Below are 22,619 nucleotides of genomic sequence, written 5' to 3' on the forward strand. Positions count from 1 at the left end.
TCAATGAGAAATTCGAAAAAATACAAAACATTAAGTTCCTTTCTCAATGTGATAAAAACAAGCTCTTTCCTCCAGTTTTCTGATTAAGCCGACGTAAGGAATCTATCAACCCTGTATACAAGGAGAGTTCAGGAACAACAAAATGCGCAAAAGGCCGTCCCATTTAGTACTGTACTTTTGGAGAAATCGTCAAACACATGAAGCGTACCTCCGTCTTCTAGACCCCAAATTCTCGCAAAATTATGCAAAACGACTAAAAACGGTACCAATCGGACACTTCAGAACCTAATTAAAGTCCACTGAGTAGTTATTGAACACCCAAGACATCCACTGCGAGGTGGGAAAAAATTCTAGAGGCCAGGTTATTTTGTGTGTTTTGATAAAAAAAAAGACAGAAGACCTCTAACTAGAAATTTTGATTTCGCAAAGAATGAAAAATTGATGATTTCCCAAAAGCTAAGTTTTGGAAAACTTCTGGGACTGAAACAAAGCCAAAACAACACAATTTGCAAGCAACAATAACCAATTTAGATGAAGAACTATATCAGAACTGAAAAACAATTAAAAAATATTTTTTTTTTAATTTTTAAGGTTTACAGCTTAAAAGCTTTCTGTGCAGGCCAATTTAGACACAAATTCAAGACCGCAGACATTTGATAAAATTACAGTAACAAATGCGACTATGTTTGGCCAATTTGGCAAAGTAGTTCAGGAAAAATTGTCAGAAACAATAAGCGTGCCCTCAAATATGTAATTTTTTTTTTCATTTTTCCAAAATTAAACATTAATATCTATTTGATTAGGGCAACTTGAGAAACCAATGAACACTGAAAGCAATGAAAATTTAGGGTGAGCAAAACGCAACAATGCCCGTACTATTTGATACAATAGTTTCGATGAAATCATAAAACACATGAAGCGAACCCCGATTTCTGGGCTATTAGGAGACCCCCAAATTCTCGCAAAATTATGCAAAAGGACTAATAACTGTGCCACTTGGACACTTCTGAACGCAATTCCAGTCAACTTTGTAATTACTGAACACCCAAGATCTCCCCTAAGGAGTGGGAAAAAATTCCCACCTCGCCCTAAAGGCCAGGTTGTTTTGTGTGTTTTGATAAAAAAGACCTCTAACAAGAATTTCATGATTTCGCAAAGAATGAAAAATTGATGATTTCCCAAAAAACTAACTTTCGAAAAACGTAAGAAACCGAAACAAAGTTTAAATAACACAATTCGTTAGCAACAATAACCAATTAAGAAGAAAAACTACATCAGAACTGAAAAACAATTAAAATATATATTTTTTTTAATTTTTAAGATTTACAGCTTACTAACGTCCTGAGCAGGCCAATTTAGATACCAAATGAAGACAGCAAACACCGGAAAAACCTACATTTAACAAAACGACACTATGCTTGGCCAAACTGGCAGAGTAGATCAAGAAAAATTGTCAGAAACAATAAGCGAGCCCCAAAAAAATTAAGGTTTACTTCAACTTTTTCAAGTTTAAACTTTAGTAACTTGTTTTTTAGGCCGAGTTGGGAAACCAACTAAACACTGCAAACAAAGTCATTCAGTTTTCATCAAAAAAAACAATGGCCGTTCAATTTGGTACAGTAGTTTTGGAGAAATCGTCAAACACATGAAGCGTAACCGCGAATTTTGGGCTAATGGGAGACACCAACTTCTCAAACAATTGAGCAGAACGGCTAAAAACAGTGCAACGTTGACAATTCTGAACGTAATTCAAGTCCACTTAGTAGTTATGAACACCCAAGACCACTACTGTGAACTGGGAGAAAATTCCCACCTCGCCCTTGAGGCCGGCGTCTTTTGTGTGATTTGACAAAAAAAGATTTGGAACAAGAGTTATTAAAAGCACCATAGAACTGAAATGCCATATTTTTGAAACAGTTTTTTTCTTTCTATGAGATGACTTTAAGATTGGTTGAACGAACTAATATATCATTTTTACAATTAGTTTGTTGCGGTACATTGCAAAATATCAGAAATAAAAAACTCCGACTGTTGCTTTCTCTTTGTCCCAAAAAGAAGCATTACCTAGCATAAGATCAAAAACGAAGTTAATGTTTGATTTACCAGAAAGCCAAGGTTGTCTTTCTCGAAAACGGCTGAACAAAAAAACCCCCCTCAATAAAGTTTGTAGCACGGCTTGAGATACGCATCATATTAAAAAATGAGCCCAATCGGTACATTCTTCAAGGAGTTATAGCAAATATAAGGCACCGTACCAAATCGACCTAGAGGAGAGATACACCACCTTCAGAGCTAAAATTGAACACCTAAACTTCAGAAAACGCTATATAAAGTATACATATTCGGAAACTACATTAGACAGGCAATTTAAGACAGTAATTTTCATACCCGAACTGATAAAATTCAAAGCTTCAAGAAGTGACCGGATGCTGTCAACCGCTTCTAGGGGTAAAATCAAGGGCAACCTTACTGGCCAATTTCTATGAAACGGCGAAACAAAAATAAACCCCCTTAATACAGTTTGTAGCACTGCTTGAGATACGCATCATATTAAAAAAAGAGCCCAATCGGTACATTCTTCAAGGAGTTATAGCAATAATAAGGTACCGTACCAAATGCCCAAAAAAGCGAAGTGACACCTGTTCAGAGCCAAAATTGACTATCTCAACTACATAATATAATATATAAAATAAATATGGGGATACTCCCCACTAACTGAGGATTCTAAAACACTAACATTTGTTTGGTAAATCCCGCGTTTTGTTGTACCGAAATTTGGGTCACCCAGAATAGCCCGAAAATTCGACCTATTTCAACTTTGAACATTAATAACTTTTTGATTAGGCCGATTTGTGAAACCAACCAAATACTGCAAGCAAGAGGGGTTCAGTGCCAACAAAATGCGACCACTCCCGTTTGATTTCGTACAGTACATTAGAAGATATTAACAAAATACTGTTCTGTACCCCATTTTTTGGGCTAAAATCGAAGCCCAAGATCTCCGGAACCGACGTAAAACAACGTGAAACAGCGTTCCCGGAGCATTTGTGGGTGTAATTCTGGGCCACTTCCACGTTCTAGGTCACGGCAAACCTTCTTCGTGAGGTGGGAAAAAATTTCCCACCTCACCATGAAGGTTATGGTGTTTTGTGTGTTTTGACATAAAACAACATCCACAGAAATTTGATGAAATCGTGAAAAAAGAAAAATTGTTGAATTAACCCCTTTATTTGATTTCATTAGCTTCAACAACTTAAATAGTGTCTAGAAAACACAAAACGCAAGCCGAAAAACTTGTTTAATTGCGCAAAACACCACTCAGACATGAAAATTGAGAAGAGATTGGCCAAAATCGAGGTTCGGCGCATACAGGGCTAAAGTTGACCTTCTCAACTCAATAAAACCGTGTAAAAAATATATATGGAAACACTCCCCACTATCTGAGGAAACTAACGAACCCATATATGTATGGTTACTCGGGTATTGTGGGGTACAGAAACTTGTGTGGACATCAAGATGACCCAAAAATGCTACTTTTCGCAACTTTGTCCTTGAATAACTTCTAGACCAGGGCGTGCCAGAGTAATTACTACTCATCAAAAGCAAAAGGGGTCTGGTACAGACAAAATGAGCCGTTATAGGTACAATATCGTCAATGCACGACGATACAGTTGTTCAATTAAGCAAAACACCACTCAGCCCAAAATTTGAGTACGGATTCGTTTTTCCGCAATCATCATTGAATAACAGTTCTAAAGAATATTTTTCAGGACTGTCACTAGCCATTTCAGAGAAGAACGTCTTAATAGCTACAGATCAAGCCAATAATCACTCGTTTTGGCCAAAAATTCAATGAGAAATTCGAAAAAATACAAAACATTAAGTTCCTTTCTCAATGTGATAAAAACAAGCTCTTTCCTCCAGTTTTCTGATTAAGCCGACGTAAGGAATCTATCAACCCTGTATACAAGGAGAGTTCAGGAACAACAAAATGCGCAAATGGCCGTCCCATTTAGTACTGTACTTTTGGAGAAATCGTCAAACACATGAAGCGTACCTCCGTCTTCTAGACCCCAAATTCTCGCAAAATTATGCAAAACGACTAAAAACGGTACCAATCGGACACTTCAGAACCTAATTAAAGTCCACTGAGTAGTTATTGAACACCCAAGACATCCACTGCGAAGTGGGAAAAAATTCTAGATGCCAGGTTATTTTGTGTGTTTTGATAAAAAAAAAAGACAGAAGACCTCCAACTAGAAATTTTGATTTCGCAAAGAATGAAAAATTGATGATTTCCCAAAAGCTAAGTTTTGGAAAACTTCTGGGACTGAAACAAAGCCAAAACAACACAATTTGCAAGCAACAATAACCAATTTAGATGAAGAACTATATCAGAACTGAAAAACAATTAAAAAATATTTTTTTTTTAATTTTTAAGGTTTACAGCTTAAAAGCTTTCTGTGCAGGCCAATTTAGACACAAATTCAAGACCGCAGACATTTGATAAAATTACAGTAACAAATGCGACTATGTTTGGCCAATTTGGCAAAGTAGTTCAGGAAAAATTGTCAGAAACAATAAGCGTGCCCTCAAATATGTAATTTTTTTTTCATTTTTCCAAAATTAAACATTAATATCTTTTTGATTAGGGCAACTTGAGAAACCAATGAACACTGAAAGCAATGAAAAATTAGGGTGAGCAAAACGCAACAATGCCCGTACTATTTGATACAGTAGTTTCGAAGAAATCATAAAACACATGAAGCGAACCCCGATTTCTGGGCTATTAGGAGACCCCCAAATTCTCGCAAAATTATGCAAAAGGACTAATAACTGTGCCACTCGGACACTTCTGAACGCAATTCCAGTCAACTTTGTAATTACTGAACACCCAAAATCTCCCCTAAGGAGTGGGAAAAAATTCCCACCTCGCCCTAAAGGCCAGGTTGTTTTGTGTGTTTTGATAAAAAAGAATTTCATGATTTCGCAAAGAATGAAAAATTGATGATTTCCCAAAAAACTAACTTTCGAAAAACGTAAGAAACCGAAACAAAGTTTAAATAACACAATTCGTTAGCAACAATAACCAATTAAGAAGAAAAACTACATCAGAACTGAAAAACAATTAAAATTTATATATTTTTTTTAATTTTTAAGATTTACAGCTTACTAACGTCCTGAGCAGGCCAATTTAGATACCAAATGAAGACAGCAAACACCGGAAAAACCTACATTTAACAAAACGACACTATGCTTGGCCAAACTGGCAGAGTAGATCAAGAAAAATCGTCAGAAACAATAAGCGAGCCCCAAAAAAATTAAGGTTTACTTCAACTTTTTCAAGTTTAAACTTTAGTAACTTGTTTTTTAGGCCGAGTTGGGAAACCAACTAAACACTGCAAACAAAGTCATTCAGTTTTCATCAAAAAAGACAATGGCCGTTCAATTTGGTACTGTAGTTTTGGAGAAATCGTCAAACACATGAAGCGTAACCGCGAATTTTGGGCTAATGGGAGACACCAACTTCTCAAACAATTGAGCAGAACGGCTAAAAACAGTGCAACGTGGACAATTCTGAACGTAATTCAAGTCCACTTAGTAGTTATGAACACCCAAGACCACTACTGTGAACTGGGAGAAAATTCCCACCTCGCCCTTGAGGCCCGCGTCTTTTGTGTGATTTGACAAAAAAAGATTTGGAACAAGAGTTATTAAAAGCACCATAGAACTGAAAAGCCATATTTTTGAAACAGTTTTTTTCTTTCTATGAGATGACTTTAAGATTGGTTGAACGAACTAATATATCATTTTTACAATTAGTTTGTTGCGGTACATTGCAAAATATCAGAAATAAAAAACTGCGACTGTTGCTTTCTCTTTGTGCCAAAAAGAAGCATTACCTAGCATAAGATCAAAAACGAAGTTAATGTTTGATTTACCAGAAAGCCAAGGTTGTCTTTCTGACATGAAGATTGAACAATAAATCGAATGAAAGAAGAACAAAAGATGAATTTTCAAAAACACATCGATTTTTTTTAATGAAAACACTTCAAGGACATTAACACTAATAGCTATCAACTGAAGTCATCATGGGTTAATTTAAATCTCCTTAGGAAGATAATTAGACTTCAAATTGATTGGATTTTTTTACTACAACAAAAACATGCTAAATTACGGACAGGATCAGTAACAAAAAGTCCCAACTGTTTGTTTCTCTAAAAATAAATTGTTGTAATGAAAGATAAGAGAAATAATGAAATAATTCTGTTTTTTATTGGGTAAATTGAACTTTAAAAAGACGGATTTGATTGCCTCGAGTAATTTCTATTTATTTGCCGGAAAGTTGTATGTGAATTCAAAATCTTGCAAGAATCTTGCAAGATTCTTGCAAGATTTCACATTCAAAAGGCGTTGACGAAAAAAGTCATTTATTTTCAGTTTTGCTGATCAAGAATTCTGATATAAGTCATGATATTTGGTTTTCAGTTAGTTTTAGCTACCAAAAACACATAAATATTTTTTCCGGAATTCAAAATCTTGCAAGATTCTTGCAAGATTCTTGCAAGATTTTGAATCCTGGCTATTTTTTTTTCAATGAATTAGGCTTCGTAACTTGTTCAGTAAACAAAAACTTGCTTCAAAGATGTTTCCTAAAACACTTGTACCCAGATTTATTTTTTGGCCTTGATTGATATCTTGCAAGATTCTTGCAAGAATCTTGCAAGTTTTGAATCATCTTGCAAGATTCTTGCAAGATTTGAATCCGCTCATCACTAGGGCGCACACATGTTTCAATATCAGGAAAGTAGTGTGCGTTGCAGGGGTCCAGAGAGATATTGATTTCGCATTTGGAGAACTTGGTTACAAAATAATGAAATTTTATCCGGACCAGCCAGTTGATTATGTGATAAGGTACAATTTGCTGACTCAGTTAAAAGGACCATTCGCTCCCTTACAGTTTGACGTCTGCTCTGACGTACTCAATATGTAATTTGACACTACTATTTAGTTTATTTAAATTTTGCTATAATTAGGTAGAAAAAAGTTATTCTCTCTTTTTGTTGGGTAAGATAGTACGCATTATCTTATAGTTCTAGAGGTATTCATTTATTTTTGTTTCTCTTTAATTGATGTGTTGTACTAATTGATCTTTGAAGTTTCCAATTTAATTGACAAGATTTTGGTTTGCAAAAATGTAGCTGCTGGCGAACCACTGTGGAAGGCGTCCTGGTACGAATATCGAAACAAAGTTGCTCCACGCTTGCGTGATTCAATGATTGAATACAGAGACCTTAAGAACAAATGGGCCAGGATATCGGGTTAGTCTCTCACTAATTTTAGCACTCTTTATCACAATATGCCAGTCAAAGTGGACGTTTTTGGTTGTTAGTTGTTTAGAAATGACCGCTTTTGACCGGTATCCTAAACAGATTTTGAAGGTTTTTGACCGGTAATTATGGGAGGTGGTCCTGTTCGTTTCTTTTTCCTATGTATCAGAAACAGCCAATTTACAAATTTATTACTTATTTTCACCTTAAGATTTGGCCAGCTTTGCTTCTTTTTTCCAAAAAAAATCCCAGAAAATTTGCGAAATGTATTTTTTCTTGGATATGCTGAATACACTAAAAGTTATGGCACCTTGTCTCGTTATTTCATGATTATAATCAGATAACAATTTCAGGTATGGGGTTTGTATGGATAGACTGTTTGAAAATGACCACCAAAACGCTGCTCACAAACACTTATTTTTCTAAAAGTATCCTAAAAAAATCAGTTGTAAAGTTTTAAAAAAGATTTGATTCGTCCGATTTCCTGAAAGAACTGCTCAAAAAAGGCCCTTTCATGCATAAAAAACATTCACACAGGAACAACACAAGGCTTTCAATAAGTTTTCCCTAAAAATACTGGTCAAAAACGACTGTCCTTTTTTTTCGGTTCAGAAGCTGAACTCGGGTAATACTAAAGAAAGCATAAAATGCAACAAAATAGAGAAACTGTCGATTAAATATAATCAGACATAACGCACAATACGGCTGCCACCAAAAAGTTCAAGAAATTTATTTTTTTAATCGCTAATTTCAGAATTTTGATGCGACTTCGTTATGAAGAAAGCGCCTTCGTTATCATTATTTGATTGTGTTTTGCGGATAATTTTGTTATCAATTAGTGCAAAAAATAAATTCAATGTTCTTTGCAAAACAGCATTGCAAGACTTAGAGATTGCCCAGACTTTGCAAGTCATTTGTAACTGATGCAGGTGGAAATTGAGTGGGTGTTGAAATCTCCTGCGGCTCCACACTTTGGTGGAAACTGGGAACGCCTAGTGCAGATATTTAAGTTATCTCTGTATAAAGTTATTGGGTCTAGAACCGTTTCAGATGTCTTTTTGTGGACACTGGTCTGCGAGATTGAATCCAATATGAATTTTAGACCCCTAACAAATGTTTCGAGTGAAATTAACGAACCTCTGCCTCTCACGTTTAATCATTTTCTACTCGGAAGAGCTTCAGTTAACTAACCTCCCGGTCTTTTCGAAACGCATAAGGTCACCGTGTCCAGGTCTTGGAATTCTGCTCAAGAACTTGCTTCGCACTTTTGGAATAGATTTTTTTGGGAATATATCCCTAATCAACAAAACTAGGTCGAAGAGGAAAAAAATTGCTGAAGACCTGAAGGTAAATGATTTGGTTTGGATACTTGATGACTTCACGCCGCGAGGTCTATGGCCTCTTGCAAAAGTTAAAGAAATTTACACCAGTTCAGATGGTTTAGTACGCTCCGTGAAATTGAGAACTATACATGGTGAGAAAGCAAGACCGGTCATCAAGCTCAGCAAAGTCTTAATAAACAAATGAATTGTATTTGTGTTCTCGTTGTCACTAACAGTTATTATATAGTTCTCAATAGGAAAAAGTTTAGAAGCATAAGTCAAGTCGTCTCTAAAAATTGATGCAAGCAACCACATTATTGCAAAGTTTCACATCAGATGTCTAAGGTTTGCGATCATTAGTCAAGCACCGTTACATTATTTCCAGTCCCTTTTGCGCGCCAACTCATATTTGTTCTGCTCAATTTCGTTTGTTCCCTTTTCAGTCGTCCGTACTTCCTCTTCCGATTATTATTGTTGCAATTGATCACTTATCTTGCCGATTTGACACCGATATCATAAGTAACAACAACCGTTCGTAATACTACAATTGGGGCCGAGGATGTCACTGACATGATTTCTTTTTGTCCAAAACGAATGGAGGTGACTTTCGAAAGGAGCCTCAGAACACAAAACACAATCACACAAAACACTCGTAATCAAAGGAAACTAATATTTTCAATCTAAATCAAAATAAAAAACAACCTTCTTTTGATAGCACATTCGAACGATAACCCCCACCCAAACGAAGTTGTTTTTGATAAGAAATTCTTATGTTGTGTTCATGACTATCTTGATAGTAAACTCAAACAAAATGACAGATATAGTTCCTACTAATGGAAATTAAAAAATTTCTGTGACTAAATTCACCGTTCAAAAAAGACTAACATCTTGCAACTTTGTTCTGCAATGATCTATAAATTTAGAGGTCGATTCCTCGTTCAGTAAAAGGAAAATGATTGCTCAGTTTTAAGCGTTCAGTTCGAAACAAAGCGCTACACTGTAAACGTACGAAACAAAAGCAGTTCAATTTCTTCCGTGGTGCTCCATAAATTGTTGATCGCCAAAAATGGATCTTTAATTTTTTTTGACTGGTCTCCATATTCGAGCGGTGAGACTGAAATTTGGTGCGATAATTTATTGAAACGAAAAAATAGTTCAAACACTTCACTTAAATGCTTGAGCTCAAGTGGGAAAACTGGTTGGTTCACGAGCACCTTTCCCATTGCAGCAATATGGCCGTTCTCAAAAAAGTTGTAGCGTAGCATTCGCTTGAAAAATATATCATGATCATTTTGTTTTAATTGTAAGAAAAAAATAATTAGGAAACTAAATTTGCCAATATGTAAAATCTCTGTTAAAATACTGACGTTTAAGAAGCAGGCGGGCGTTTTTGTTTTTGCCTTTTTCTATGGTAACTCTTTTTCCCCTGATATAGTCCACTGAATCAACATTTTGAGCATTTGAAAATTTGTCATTGAAACTGAATGAAAATTTTTTTCTGATAAAAACATTTTTTACTTTTTCACTTTCGAAATCTAAAGCCGTATGGTTCTTCAAAAATGACCAAAACTGCTAAAAAAAATGGGCATCGAAATTGATTGTGTGCGTCATTGGTTCATGAATTTGTTTTGTGTATAGTTTGATGAGACACTTGCGCAAACTTATAACCATATCAAATCTTATCACTTCTATAATGATAGAAAAATCTGCCATCGATGAACATTCATTCTGCACCATCTGAAATGATTAATATAAGTTCCTATAAGATATTTTTTTACTTTTTTCTCAAAAAAATTCTTAAAACTGAAATCAATGGCTTCCAATTTTGAGCAAAATTATTAAAACTTGTATAGATTGTATCCAGTTTTTATACTACCATGAGAAGAAGTCTTGAAACTATTTCTTGTTGAGCGCGATGAAAAGAATTTCATACATCATTTATTCTGTGAACCTTATGAGGCAGAAATTCACTTATCATTTGGGATCCGATGAAGTTCTTTTTTTTCAAGTAAAAACCGGCAATTTTTTTATTTTTTAAGAACTAATCAGATAAGAATTAGTCATGAAATACATCAGCTGATACATTTGGATAGAACGCTCTAACAAAAAATGGGCTTCTTGAAAAAAATAGCATAATAGAGAAAACAGGTTGTAAAGATTAAAAGAACTCAATTTAGACCCCGCGATTGTTTTTAAACTGTTTTCTATCAAGTTTTTAATCATCGTTGCATCATCGCATCATCCAAAACTGCAAATAAGAATAAGTTTCGGCGACAACTCTCGAGCGGAATGGTGTTTCAATTATGAGTAATTTTAGGCACATCAAGTTTCATTGAACTCATAGTGGAGATTTAGCCAAAAAAAATCAGCTCAACGTAAGGAGCCTTTTATTGTGTGATAAGTGTATGTGCAGGTCGTTTTTGATTAGAGTAAAATCTTTTAATCTTATTGGCAAAATTTTTCAAAAATGTAAAATTTTTGAAATCTATATCCCTGTACATGATATTCCCGGGTTGCCATCATAATTCAAAAATGTGAAAAATTTTAACTTCCTATTATGACGTCAACGAAAGGTTGCAATGATCAAATTTAGATCTATGACAAAGTTTTAGCCCTGTCGATTTCTTATATTACAAAACCGAAACCACATCGTACTGAGTATATATGTACTCAGCATGATCGCTTTATTGCACACATATATTAAGATCAGGAAAGTAAGCAACCCAGGTTGAGGTACAGACCCAAATTTTTGTCTGATCAGACCTTCTAGACCAAAATTATCTCTGATCAGACTTTCCGGACGGAAATTAACCCTGATCAGACTTTTCAGACCAAATTTACTTCTGATCAGACCATCTCCATACCATAGTCCAGATTATAGTGCGCTCGAACTTTTGTCTAGACCCTGTAATTTCGGTCTGGGAACACACGGGTGTGCGCCCGACTGGGTCTGATCATAAATCAATTTGGGTCTGGACCTCAACTTGGGGAGTGCGAAAAACGCTGACACGATCAAAGGCTGGTTTTTGTTTATACGTCGGTGGTTTTCGCATTCGAAGTGTGCTTAAAACGGTGGCACTTCTTTTGATTCTGATCCTTTGAACTCGTTGCCGACTATAATCTAATCCTTTTGATTTGGGGAGAAGGATTAGTCGCCATTTTAAGCATTGCTACTGTCGCCAAAATTACCATCAATGGTTTGACGGTTTTGGCTTCGCTTTATTCACCTTTTGTTTGCAATTTTTGCTTTGTCATTGACTTCAACAAACGTGGTTTCCAATAAATAATTTGTGACTTTTTAACTGTAAGGGCGATGCTCCATAATATGAAAGGTCTATGATTAAAACTTTTTAAAACCGGGTATTTTGAGCTTGGGACAAAATGAAGCGGAGCACTGAAGTTGGTGAGCTGGCGTTAGTTGACTCAAAAGGTTTTGGATTTGGTTGCCTAGGTCACAAGAGTTTAGCACATTTGTGGGTAGAGACTCTTGAGATTGAATTGGACGTATACGAGAATATGGTCTTTAAAATCGCCCAAGATTTCAAACCCTTCTACAAAAAGATGCACGCATACCTGAGATTCAAACTGAAAGAGAAGTACCCAGATTTAGTTGACGAAAAAGGACTTATTCCAGTTCACCTCACCAAGAACATGCATGGACAAGAGTGGAACTATTGGTTGGACATGCTGCAGCCGTACGGCGAGGTTAGGCAAAAATCAGATGTTCATTTAACTTTTAAAACTTTTCAGAAAACCATCAGGGTCGCGGTCTGCGTTTGTCCTCGGTTGACTACCAAGTAGCATAAATAAACTCCGCCCTTGAGATGAAATTAGATTTAGACAATGTTCACACCAAATTGAGAATAGACTTCATTTGGTATATAGAACGGTCTGGCTGTGACTTGATATAGTTATCTTTGTGCAAAAAACGCATACAAAGTTACAAACGAATTAGAGATACAATTAACCATAGGTCAATTACGATATAGGGTTTCAAATTGGAATAATTGTGACCACACATTTATACAAGGCTGATTTCTCAGCTTCAATTGATCTGTCATCAACTGCCGTCGTTTTTTTAACAATGCTTTCCTGAATTACGAAAAAATTTGATCAGCACAATTTGGAATCTGTAAGAGTGATTTTTCTCAGTATCATTGGTTTGCACAGCGCGTGGAAACGTGAATACTTGAACAAAAATTTATTATTGTTTTCTCCGCTCCCACAGAAAATGTGGCTAAACTTCACTATTCGCTCATTGTTTCGCCAAGTGCTGCAATGCAAAACTTCCGATTTTAATCAAGAAAATATAAAGCAACCACGCTTGAAAACTGGATCTAGTGCACAGCGTGGACACAAATGGAGTAAAAATTAAGAGATTCATAAAGAAGGGGAGCAAAGTTTCTTGAAAAAACAGTTTGAGTTAGTAAAAGCGATAACTTTTGAACACATGCCGGGTGCAAAAATGGGTTTTGTAGATTACATATCAAGAAACCCATTTGCGAGAGCTAAAAAATATCTACATATGACGAACACTTTGTAGTAGCAACAATATCTAAAATTCGCAATTCAAGGAAACATCTAATAAAAAATAAACAGAATGCAATACAAAAATTCAATAGCAGATTACAGTCACATTTGCCTTCATTTAATTCAAAACGGCCATTCGCGCCGCAATTACATACACCACTAAATACTCATTCACAAATTAGTAATAAAAAATTTGCATCACAACACTCCCTTCGCAAACGAAAGTACCATTCGCGTCGCAATTAACACTATCAAATTCCAAATTTAATCCGCATCTAAAGCAACCACTCGCATCGCAAATACCTCTTAAAATTATAAAGTCACAATTTGCTCCAAATAACTGTATAGTTAATAATTCACATTCCATTAACACATTCGCTGCAAAAGAGGTGCAAATTTCAGACAGTAAAGAATGTGAACACTCTGAACAATTATACCCAATAAAGCCCATTAATGGTAATAAGTCAACTAATCCACCTAAAAACGCTAAATTAAGCGCGAAAGCACAAATTCCAAAGTATAAATACCACTCGCACAAGAATTGCTCGCTTTTTGCCCAAAATAGACCTACAATTCACTACATTTTAAATAAACAAAACAAATTGTTTATCGCAGATAGTTCAGTAAACCATATCAGCAAAATGTCAAAAGCTAAAGCTACGAAATTGAAGTCCACCCCAACAAAAGCGAGGGTCACATTCTCGGACACAACCCCGTCTACGCCCGGAACGAATACTTCATCCAATACAGAGACCCCGACAGGCAGCATGGTTGAGGAAGCGGATGACATCTTTTTTAATGAAACGCTGAGTAAAATTTTTAGCCGAAAACTCTTAGCAATTTTGGAGGGAGGGATTGCGTAATCCGGGATGACCCTGACAGGCTTCGCGAAATAAGTCCATATCTCTTTTCCTATTGGAGGGACCTAAGCGTAAAACATGGCTGTGTATGTTTGGACGAGCGGATAGAAATCCCGAAATCCATAAAAGACGTAGTACTTGAAGACATACACTCAACGCATCCCGGGAGTTTTGCGATGCTTTCTCTCGCGCAAAACATTTGGTGGCCGTATATACATCGAGATATACTGGCAAAAGCCAGTGAGTGCAATGCATGCACGGAAATTGGTAATAACCTTAAATCAGTGATTTCGCACCACAAATGGGCACCTTTACCAAAGTGCATTGAACCAAATGACGAAATACAAACAGACTTTGGTGGGCCAATTCTTAACGAAAAGGGTATAGAACAGTATTTCATTACAAGTATAGATAGATATTCCATATATCCCACAGCAGAAATAGTAATTAACGATTCCGATTTAAATGTAATCAGATTCTTAAATAACTATATATATAATCACGGAGTATCTAGAACTATTAGATTAGGTCAAGCTAGTTGTTTTACAGGAAAAAAGATTGAAAGACTCTGTACAGAAAATAATATCACATCTATATTTGCACCAACTAATGGTCATAGAGCAGTTGGTTTAGTAGAACGTCTTATTCAAACAATTAAACGACAATTATCTTGCATGAAAACACAACTAAATAGAAAATTTAACTTAGAATATTCATTATATGCAGCTATACAACGATTGAAAATCTCAAAACAGAAACAGTAGACATCACACCATTCGAAGCACACTTTGGTAGAAAATGTAACACACCTATATCTAACATCACAACTAAATCTAATAGTAAAAATCTCAATTATAATGCAATAATTACACACATTTTAGATGAAGACACGATACACGGCCGATCATACCTAACAGGGAACAATGGGCAGATACGGCCCTCTGTTCAGACACAGAGATCGAAAAAGTCACCTGTGCCGCAAATGTCCGTGCGAGAAAGGACGAACCGAAAATGAACGACGGCGAGCATCGTCCAATCAGATCGGAGGGAATTTTCAGGCCAATTCCCTGTTCAGAGAGAAGCGTTCAAGTAAAATTGGCCCAGAAAATTCACGAAAACCAGAGGCAGAAGAAAAACCTCGACGGTCTGTATTAAATACTTGCCCCCGGGATTACAGTCTGTAAAGTTAGCCCGACAACAAGCGTCATAAAAGAGCCAAACAGACAAGAGGTTCGAGTGCAAAACTCGGACATAGCGATAATTGGCACGAGGGCAGAAAGAGGCACAGATTTAACACACATTATATTGAGCGAAGGCCAAAGAAAATCAATGAAAAGACGATTGAGTAGAAGATTAACAAACACAGGCGAGATCTAATAAGGAAGAATACTGGAGATAAGAAGATCAAAAGGAATCGAAAACAGGCCGACGACATTAGCGTGATATCTTCAGGCAGATCTTGTATATCATCAGCAAGCAATATAGCACGATCTCTTAAAATGAGAGTTCTGAAGTGGAATCCAAAACACGATGAGGCCTTCTTGAATAGACCCGATCTTACTCAAGTATTACACTTTAGCCCGACTGCCCCAGTCGCGCCGCCACCTCCTAATCCAAATGCAGCTGGGCCATCCTCAGCGCGAATGGCTTCGACAAAAGTACCCACACCAATCCTCCGAAAATCAAGCAAAAGACAACTCACCATTAGTGACACGTCTGATTCAGACATATCTTCCTTGCGAAAAAGCAAAAGAACACAAAAGAAAAGCTCTTCAAAAACCTATGTGGAGAATGTTAGAAATACCGAAGGGTATTCAGCGGATATGCCCGATTCTAACACCGATATTGTCGGAGATGTCTCGACAAAAAATTCGAATGAAAGTTGGACAGAAGAGCCACAACAAGATCTCCCAAGGGAAATGACAGTGCTACAAGCAGAAAATGAAGAAAATTCAGAATCAGATTAGAAAAACTCATTCAAACTTCATGAACTCTTTTTTTATATTTTACTTATTACTTAGTATTTTATTACTTATGTAACCGGTGAAAATTTATTAATTTTCTGATTTTATATACTAATTTCTTTTTCTCCCAACAGGGGGAAATGTAATACGGTATGGATACCAACCAAATATCCATAACCGTATTCAGTTCATTTTCACCCATTTGAAGGGCAAGTACTAGTTCATTTTAGTTAATTTCATTTCCTCCTAAATTTCATCATCTTATGTCTATTCATACCGTCTGCACAGGAAACTGTCTGTTCAGATCTGTTCATCCTATAAACAATTTTTGCAGTTACTTCCTTTCTCGTTATTATGTTGAACAAACACTCCCTAAATTGTACTTTATTTAATTCATTCTCTCATTTGTCTCGCTGAATTTCAATTCAATTTAAACCTAGTAATCCGCTTTTCAAATAGACTCAGTAAAGTTGAGAAGTGCCAATTGCACCGCGGTTGACCACCTTAGCAATTAGAAATTCTAATTGTAGAAGTTGATCTGCCACTTGCGGCGCAATTGAATTACTCAAATTGAAATAAAGCATTCGCGACTCGATTGGAACAATCCAAAGCAATTGAGTATAACAGGGAACAAAGTTTCTTGAAAAAACATTTTGAGTTAGTAAAAGCGATAACTTTTGTTCTTGGGTAAAACGCAATTAAGTGGACGGTAAATCACTCTTTGATGTCCAATAAAGTTAAATGTTTTAAGTTACTTTTAGTTAAAATTTAGGACCTTGCTATTCGTTAAAATAAAACTCATGTGTATAAATGAATAATGTTGTGAGTATTAAGAGGATCTGTCATATAGTTGTTAGGGGGGTTCGGACCCCCCTACTAGACTTTTTACCATCGAAAAACTGATTTTCCATCCAAATTCTTTATTCCTACCTAGTGGCAGATTCGGTTACTATTATTTTAAGGAACTTTTCATGTGGTTTTTTTATATTATACGAAAGTTTTGTAACATTTCTTTGGCCACGCGCATGAAGGAAATTCGTTTCATAAATTGAGCTCCTATTGCTTTTGGAAACTGTATAAAATTGGCACTTTTCAAGTTTGTTTACAAAAGGATTTCATGGGAAATTAAACCAAAACAGAGTTGCCTCGTGGAAATTAGGTTTCAGATTATTTGGTTATGCGTTGTTTTATGGATTTTTAAATTACCTTGCTTCGGTTTTGCAAGAGTGGTTCAATTAAGATAAAATTAAATATTTTTCTGCAAATGGTGTTTTGAAATTCACTTTTGGAGTGGGCATTCAATCTGGACCCTCTGTTAAGGACTTGGCAAGCTAACTGGTAAATGTTTCGAATAACGCAATTTCTATCTGATGGTCCAAGATAGGTGCTCCAAGTTGTGCCCTAAGTGTACGCTAAATCTTTCTATCTCCTCAATTTAACGTCACCAGAATTTCAGCAAGCTTTTGAATGAAATAAAGGAATTTAAATGTAATTTTTATTTGACCAGAATTAAGACCGAAAAAGTTTACCAGACATCAATTGAAAAAAAGACGGTTATATAAATATTGTGAGATGTGAAAATTGATTAAAAACCTCGTTTCAACACCTTTACGCTTTATTGGAGGAACGTTGGAGTGTAAGATTATGGATTTTTGCTTTGCGGGTGTCAGTGGGTGGTGATAAAAATGATACTAGCATGGTGTCTATTCGTTATAAAACTGTGTTTTTGGTGGAAGCATTGAGAAGAGAAAAAAGTCCTTTTCTGGATACTTGAAGCCAATTTTATATAAATCTTTTTGATAGTATAATGAGTTTAAATTTGAATATTATTATATACAACTCCTTAACATTCCAGAGGAAACACTTTGCTCTCGATTCCGTCGAAGTAACATCGTTTACTGAGAAGGCAGTTAGCAAAACCGAAAGCACAGACATTCGACTTCGTAATGCGAATGGCGATGTCTATGTGGTAGCCAGGTGGGAGGATGAACACCTGGAGCTCATCGACTTCTTTATGTACATGGAATCTGTCTTCATAGAGGGAGGTGAGCTTCTGGAGGAGCTAATTATTTGTTTCGCTGCTCCAGTGCATTCCAAATACACTGAAGTACCCCCTGATTTGTTTTGTGTTCCGACCCTACTTGAGGGGGATTAACGATTTACTCAAATGGAATTTTTTTGTTGAGACAATTTTGACCGATCGTTATATTCATCGTAAAGAGTTGTGAGTGGTATCATTAAAAAGTCCCTCCAGTTTAGAATATGGAACTCAGAAAATTTTTTTGAATTTCGTATTTTACAAGGAGTTATCGAGGTTTAAAGTTTGGTGAATAATAGACGCTTTTCTGTTGTTTTTTCACATTTTTCGGAATTTCGTCAATTTTGCTAAAAATTTTAAAAATTGTTAACTACAGTAATGTTGATTTTATTTTTAGAAACAAAATAAGTATTGTTGACGATTTTGATTTAATTTTCTGGCGAAAAGATTGGCTAAATACCTAAAAATTCAGTCCTTTTTTTTTATCAAAAATTGACCGGAAATAATTTTGTTAGTACACATTGATTAAACTTTTTCAAAATACACACCCCAAAAACAACAAACACAACCCTTCAAAACTAGAAAATGGAGCTGGTACGGCCATTGCTTTTCCGGCCAATGAGAGTAGTCTAGAATAAAAAATTTGCACACTTTACTCTATGATTATCAAATCGCAGCGTTTATTTTTGATATTTTAACTAACAAATTATCTTGATCTAAGGCATTCGAAACTTTTGAGTGCTCTAAATGGACGAACAGCAATATCATGGTGGGCTTTGGCCCAATTTTGAATTTTTACAATCCAAAAACAAATCGGATTGTAATCAGTCGGTGTTTTTTTTTAAAAAAATTATACTTTTTATGTTAATTAAAGAACAGAACAGTTCAAATCAAAGCTCTTTTTTGATAGTTCCAATTGGCTTCCTAAGTGGTTGCATATTAATGTATCCATTTTTTTATTCGAATTGTTATGGTTGTTTTGACTCTTAGAAATGTTTGCTTTTTAAATAAATAATGGCTTATCGATTTTCTCCACTATTTTTCCTGTAACTTAGTCAACTCTTAGCTTAGTGTCAACAAAGAAAGAATGCTTCTTCTTACCTTTCTTTCTACTGAATTAAATTGTAATCTTTTTTGCGTGTTTACGCGTTAAGTTTTTGTTTTCTGTTTATGATGCTACTAGATTTCACAACTTTTTTTCTGATTTTAAGGTATTGGCCCCCTTTAAACAGCTTTTTCTCGTTTTGTCATATTATCACATGATTAACAGTCCACATATTACATTATTGGCGTCGCAAAAAAGCACAATTGAAAATATGAAAGTCTTAAAAGGTATAGATTATGGTTTTAACAGCTTCGACACCCCTTTGGTGAAGAATTTAATTGTAATTTACAATTGTCTTTAACTTTCTCTTTTACTTTATCTTTCTATTCGTATGAAAATACCTGGTTAATGACAGTTCTCCTTGACATGTCATGGAGGAATAAATGAGACTTTATTCTGATGGCTTTCATGACTTTTAAAACAATTGTTTTCGAAAATAGTAAAACTTTTTAACGTTGTTCAAATTCGCATTTTTGTTCTTTTTGGACTAATCAATACCTAGTATTGCTAATACTAGGTCACATATGACATTATCGTTGTTGACGAAAGGTGCAATTTTAAAAAATCTAATGGTTCTGTTAAAAGAGTTTTATTGAATTTACTGGTTTTTCGCTAAAATTAAACTAATTTTTGAATTTTGTCTTTATTTAACGTTATTTTTGTAGACGAAGGACATATTCTGAATAATTACTGCTCTCAAACGCTTCCTTTGGACAAAAAGATGAACCTATTTAATTTTTTCAATATGTAGCTAATGGTTTTGATTACTTTGAAAATAATTGTTTTCAAAAAAAAAACAAAAGTGTTAATTATTTTGCATTTTTTCTCTTTTGGTCTACTTGCTACCTACTCTCCTTAATGAGAAGGCATATACCACATCTTTGACGTTTGAGGAAGGCCCAATTGAACATATTTTGAGTGACTGTTTTTTGGCTTCGACAGCGTTTTCTCGCAAGTTTTAAATGAATTTTTTTGTTGTCTCTTTTTTTGTTCTTTTTGTAACCGCATTGAAATGTGAATTATGACGTTTCTTAATGCCCTCCTATAGAGGAGTTTTTGATCATAAAGATATTGGATGTTCTCAATAGCCATATAATGATTTTGCTTAGTATGAGAATAATTGTTTTTAAAAAATTCAAGTCAATTTTTTTTATCATTGTTGTTTTCTTGCTCTTCTTTGTCTACTTGTTACCGATTTTTTATAGAGCGGTCCCATATCATTTCTGTTGTAAAACAAGTTATTGTGTTAAGTTTCAGTTTCATCCGACGCCATATTGAGCTTGTTAGAAAGTTTTTTTAAGGGACATAAAGTTTTGGATGTAATTAATGTTTATTTCATACTTTCTTTTTTGTATTCCTTTTTGTATTTTTGTATTCCCTTTTTTGTTTTTAATTACGGTTCAGTTTTGTATTTCACTTTTTTTTTAATTTGTGTTTAATTCTTTTCTGTATATTGACCGTTAATCATTTCATTGAGGCGCTCTACTATTGGTCAGGTATGTTGTTGTCTTTTCCCGGAGGTTGGTGGCAGAGCAAATCAGCGCTGAATCAGTCTTAAGACATTCTGTTTTTTAGGATGGCAAATACTCTGATCAAGACACTATTTACACTGGCCAGTCTGATTTTTGAGTAAAATTTACTTCATGAAAAATAATATGTTCAGCTTAACTCCCGCCAAAGAGGTTTGCTTTACATGCGATTCGAACTTCCGCGTGGGTAGTTGTAACATTTAATTTGCGTAGCAAGTCGTAACCACTGAGCTAAATGGGCTTTGTTGTAATTGCCTAAAAACCAGCATAAACATAAATAATACTTATTCTACTATAGTAATTACTAGTTATAAGCTACAAAAGTATGACATTACTCTGCTCAGATTTGTTTTTGGTGTATAAGTAATTTTCATACTATACAGTTTGAGTTTAGCCTGGGCGATGACCTCAATTTAATCATAAAGAAGGAATACTGCACATAAAGAAACCTAAAATATTCTGGAAATACAATGTTTCAGAACTGAGTTAAATTTTCACTCTTGAAATGTGCTGGTACAGCGCTGAAATGCTCTGCGAGTTTAGTCCGGGATATCACTCTTCTGGTTCTACAAAATCTCAGATATCAACTTTTATATTTGTATATTTTCAAAATTTACCTTACAAAATATGCGTAGGAATAAAAAAACAACAAAGAATGAGGTGCTTCAATTGTAATCATATTCATTAATGTGTACATGAGTGCGCTTGATTGAAATAAGAAGTGACAAAGCGTCAACTTTTGGTTATTTAGCTCGCCTTCAAAGATATCCGAATTTGTCTGATCACCGTTGAAAACTCTTTCAGTGCACAGAATACTGTTTTCTTTTCTTCTTTCCACTTTTGATTTTCGATAGCTTGCAAAACTTTTGATATCACTGCAAATAATTATGCCAAAACTTTTCTCAGCTTCTGCTATAATAAATGGCTTTGGATACTTCTGGTCACTTTCATCAGTAATATCAGATAAGGTACTGAAGTCAATGATGTTGTTCAGTGCTTTATCTGCGTGTGACGATTGATGGAAACCATCAGGATCAGGGGTCTCCCAACCGGAAGTTTTCCACCTCTGATAGGTCACACACGCTTACTGAGTTCTGACTATCATTTGATTCAATACCCCACTCTTTGTGGTTATATATCTAACTTGAAACAAACTGATTCGTCAGTGAAATTTAAAATCGTCTTTTTGCTAATTTCGCCTTTTTGTCTTCTATCATATACCTTATATCATCGTATGCGCTAGGAGCTAATTGATTTACACGCACCCTTTGTATTTGATGTCTTTCAGAGGTGAATTTTTCATTTTCTAGCCTTACAAATTTGCCTGTTTGAAGAGTTTGTTTAAACATTTTATGGTTGAGCCTCAATGGGGCAAAATTTTTTGGTCCCTTGGCAGATAGCTTGTTCTACTCACCGGCAACTATTGAATACACTTTTGGTTTTAAGGCACAAATTTCTTCAATGTGGGTTCCAGATAGCCCGTCTTTGAATTTTCGCTCCCTTTTTGATCGATCTATTAGACAAATTGTGATCCCTTGGAAAAGTGGAAAAATCAAAGCGTTATCTAATGGTCCAAATGACTTCAAGACCATGATAAAAATAGCCTGTTTTGATCTATTGCACAAATGAATTGGTGTCGGAGTAAAGCAGTTGTCATTGTGTTTCTTTTTTCATAATATTGTAATAGAAATTAAGCATGCACAGTTTTGATAGCTCTAGGATGCTAGCCCCCCAAAAGTTTGCTTGTTCCACAAAATTGGTTTTTTTTTGGTGATCAGAGAGGCTTTTGTCAATTTTTTTTGATTGAAGATATGTTACCATCTAGAGTAGTCTTCAAGAGTTCTACCTCTGATCTAGCAAACGTTACTGTCTCTCTGTTTCTCAAAGTTTTACAGAGCCAAATGTTGAGTTAGACACCATTTTAAAAAAATTCTGATCAA

The 22,619-nt window shown here is 35.3% G+C and overlaps 1 protein-coding gene across 1 annotated transcript in view; it reads left to right on the forward strand.

The window, feature by feature from the left end:
* Window positions 1-22,619, forward strand: part of LOC142354304 (angiotensin-converting enzyme-related protein-like) — a 361,020-nt gene that overhangs the window by 79,731 nt on the left and 258,670 nt on the right. The window contains exons 2-3 of the mRNA XM_075406567.1: window positions 7,203-7,322; window positions 12,105-12,358. Coding sequence (XP_075262682.1) covers window positions 7,203-7,322; window positions 12,105-12,358 — 374 coding nt within the window. The remainder of the gene's footprint in view (window positions 1-7,202; window positions 7,323-12,104; window positions 12,359-22,619) is intronic.

Source organism: Convolutriloba macropyga, chromosome 15 (assembly GCF_964194025.1).
Source record: "Convolutriloba macropyga chromosome 15, txConMacr16.3, whole genome shotgun sequence".
Lineage (NCBI taxonomy): Eukaryota > Metazoa > Xenacoelomorpha > Acoela > Convolutidae > Convolutriloba > Convolutriloba macropyga.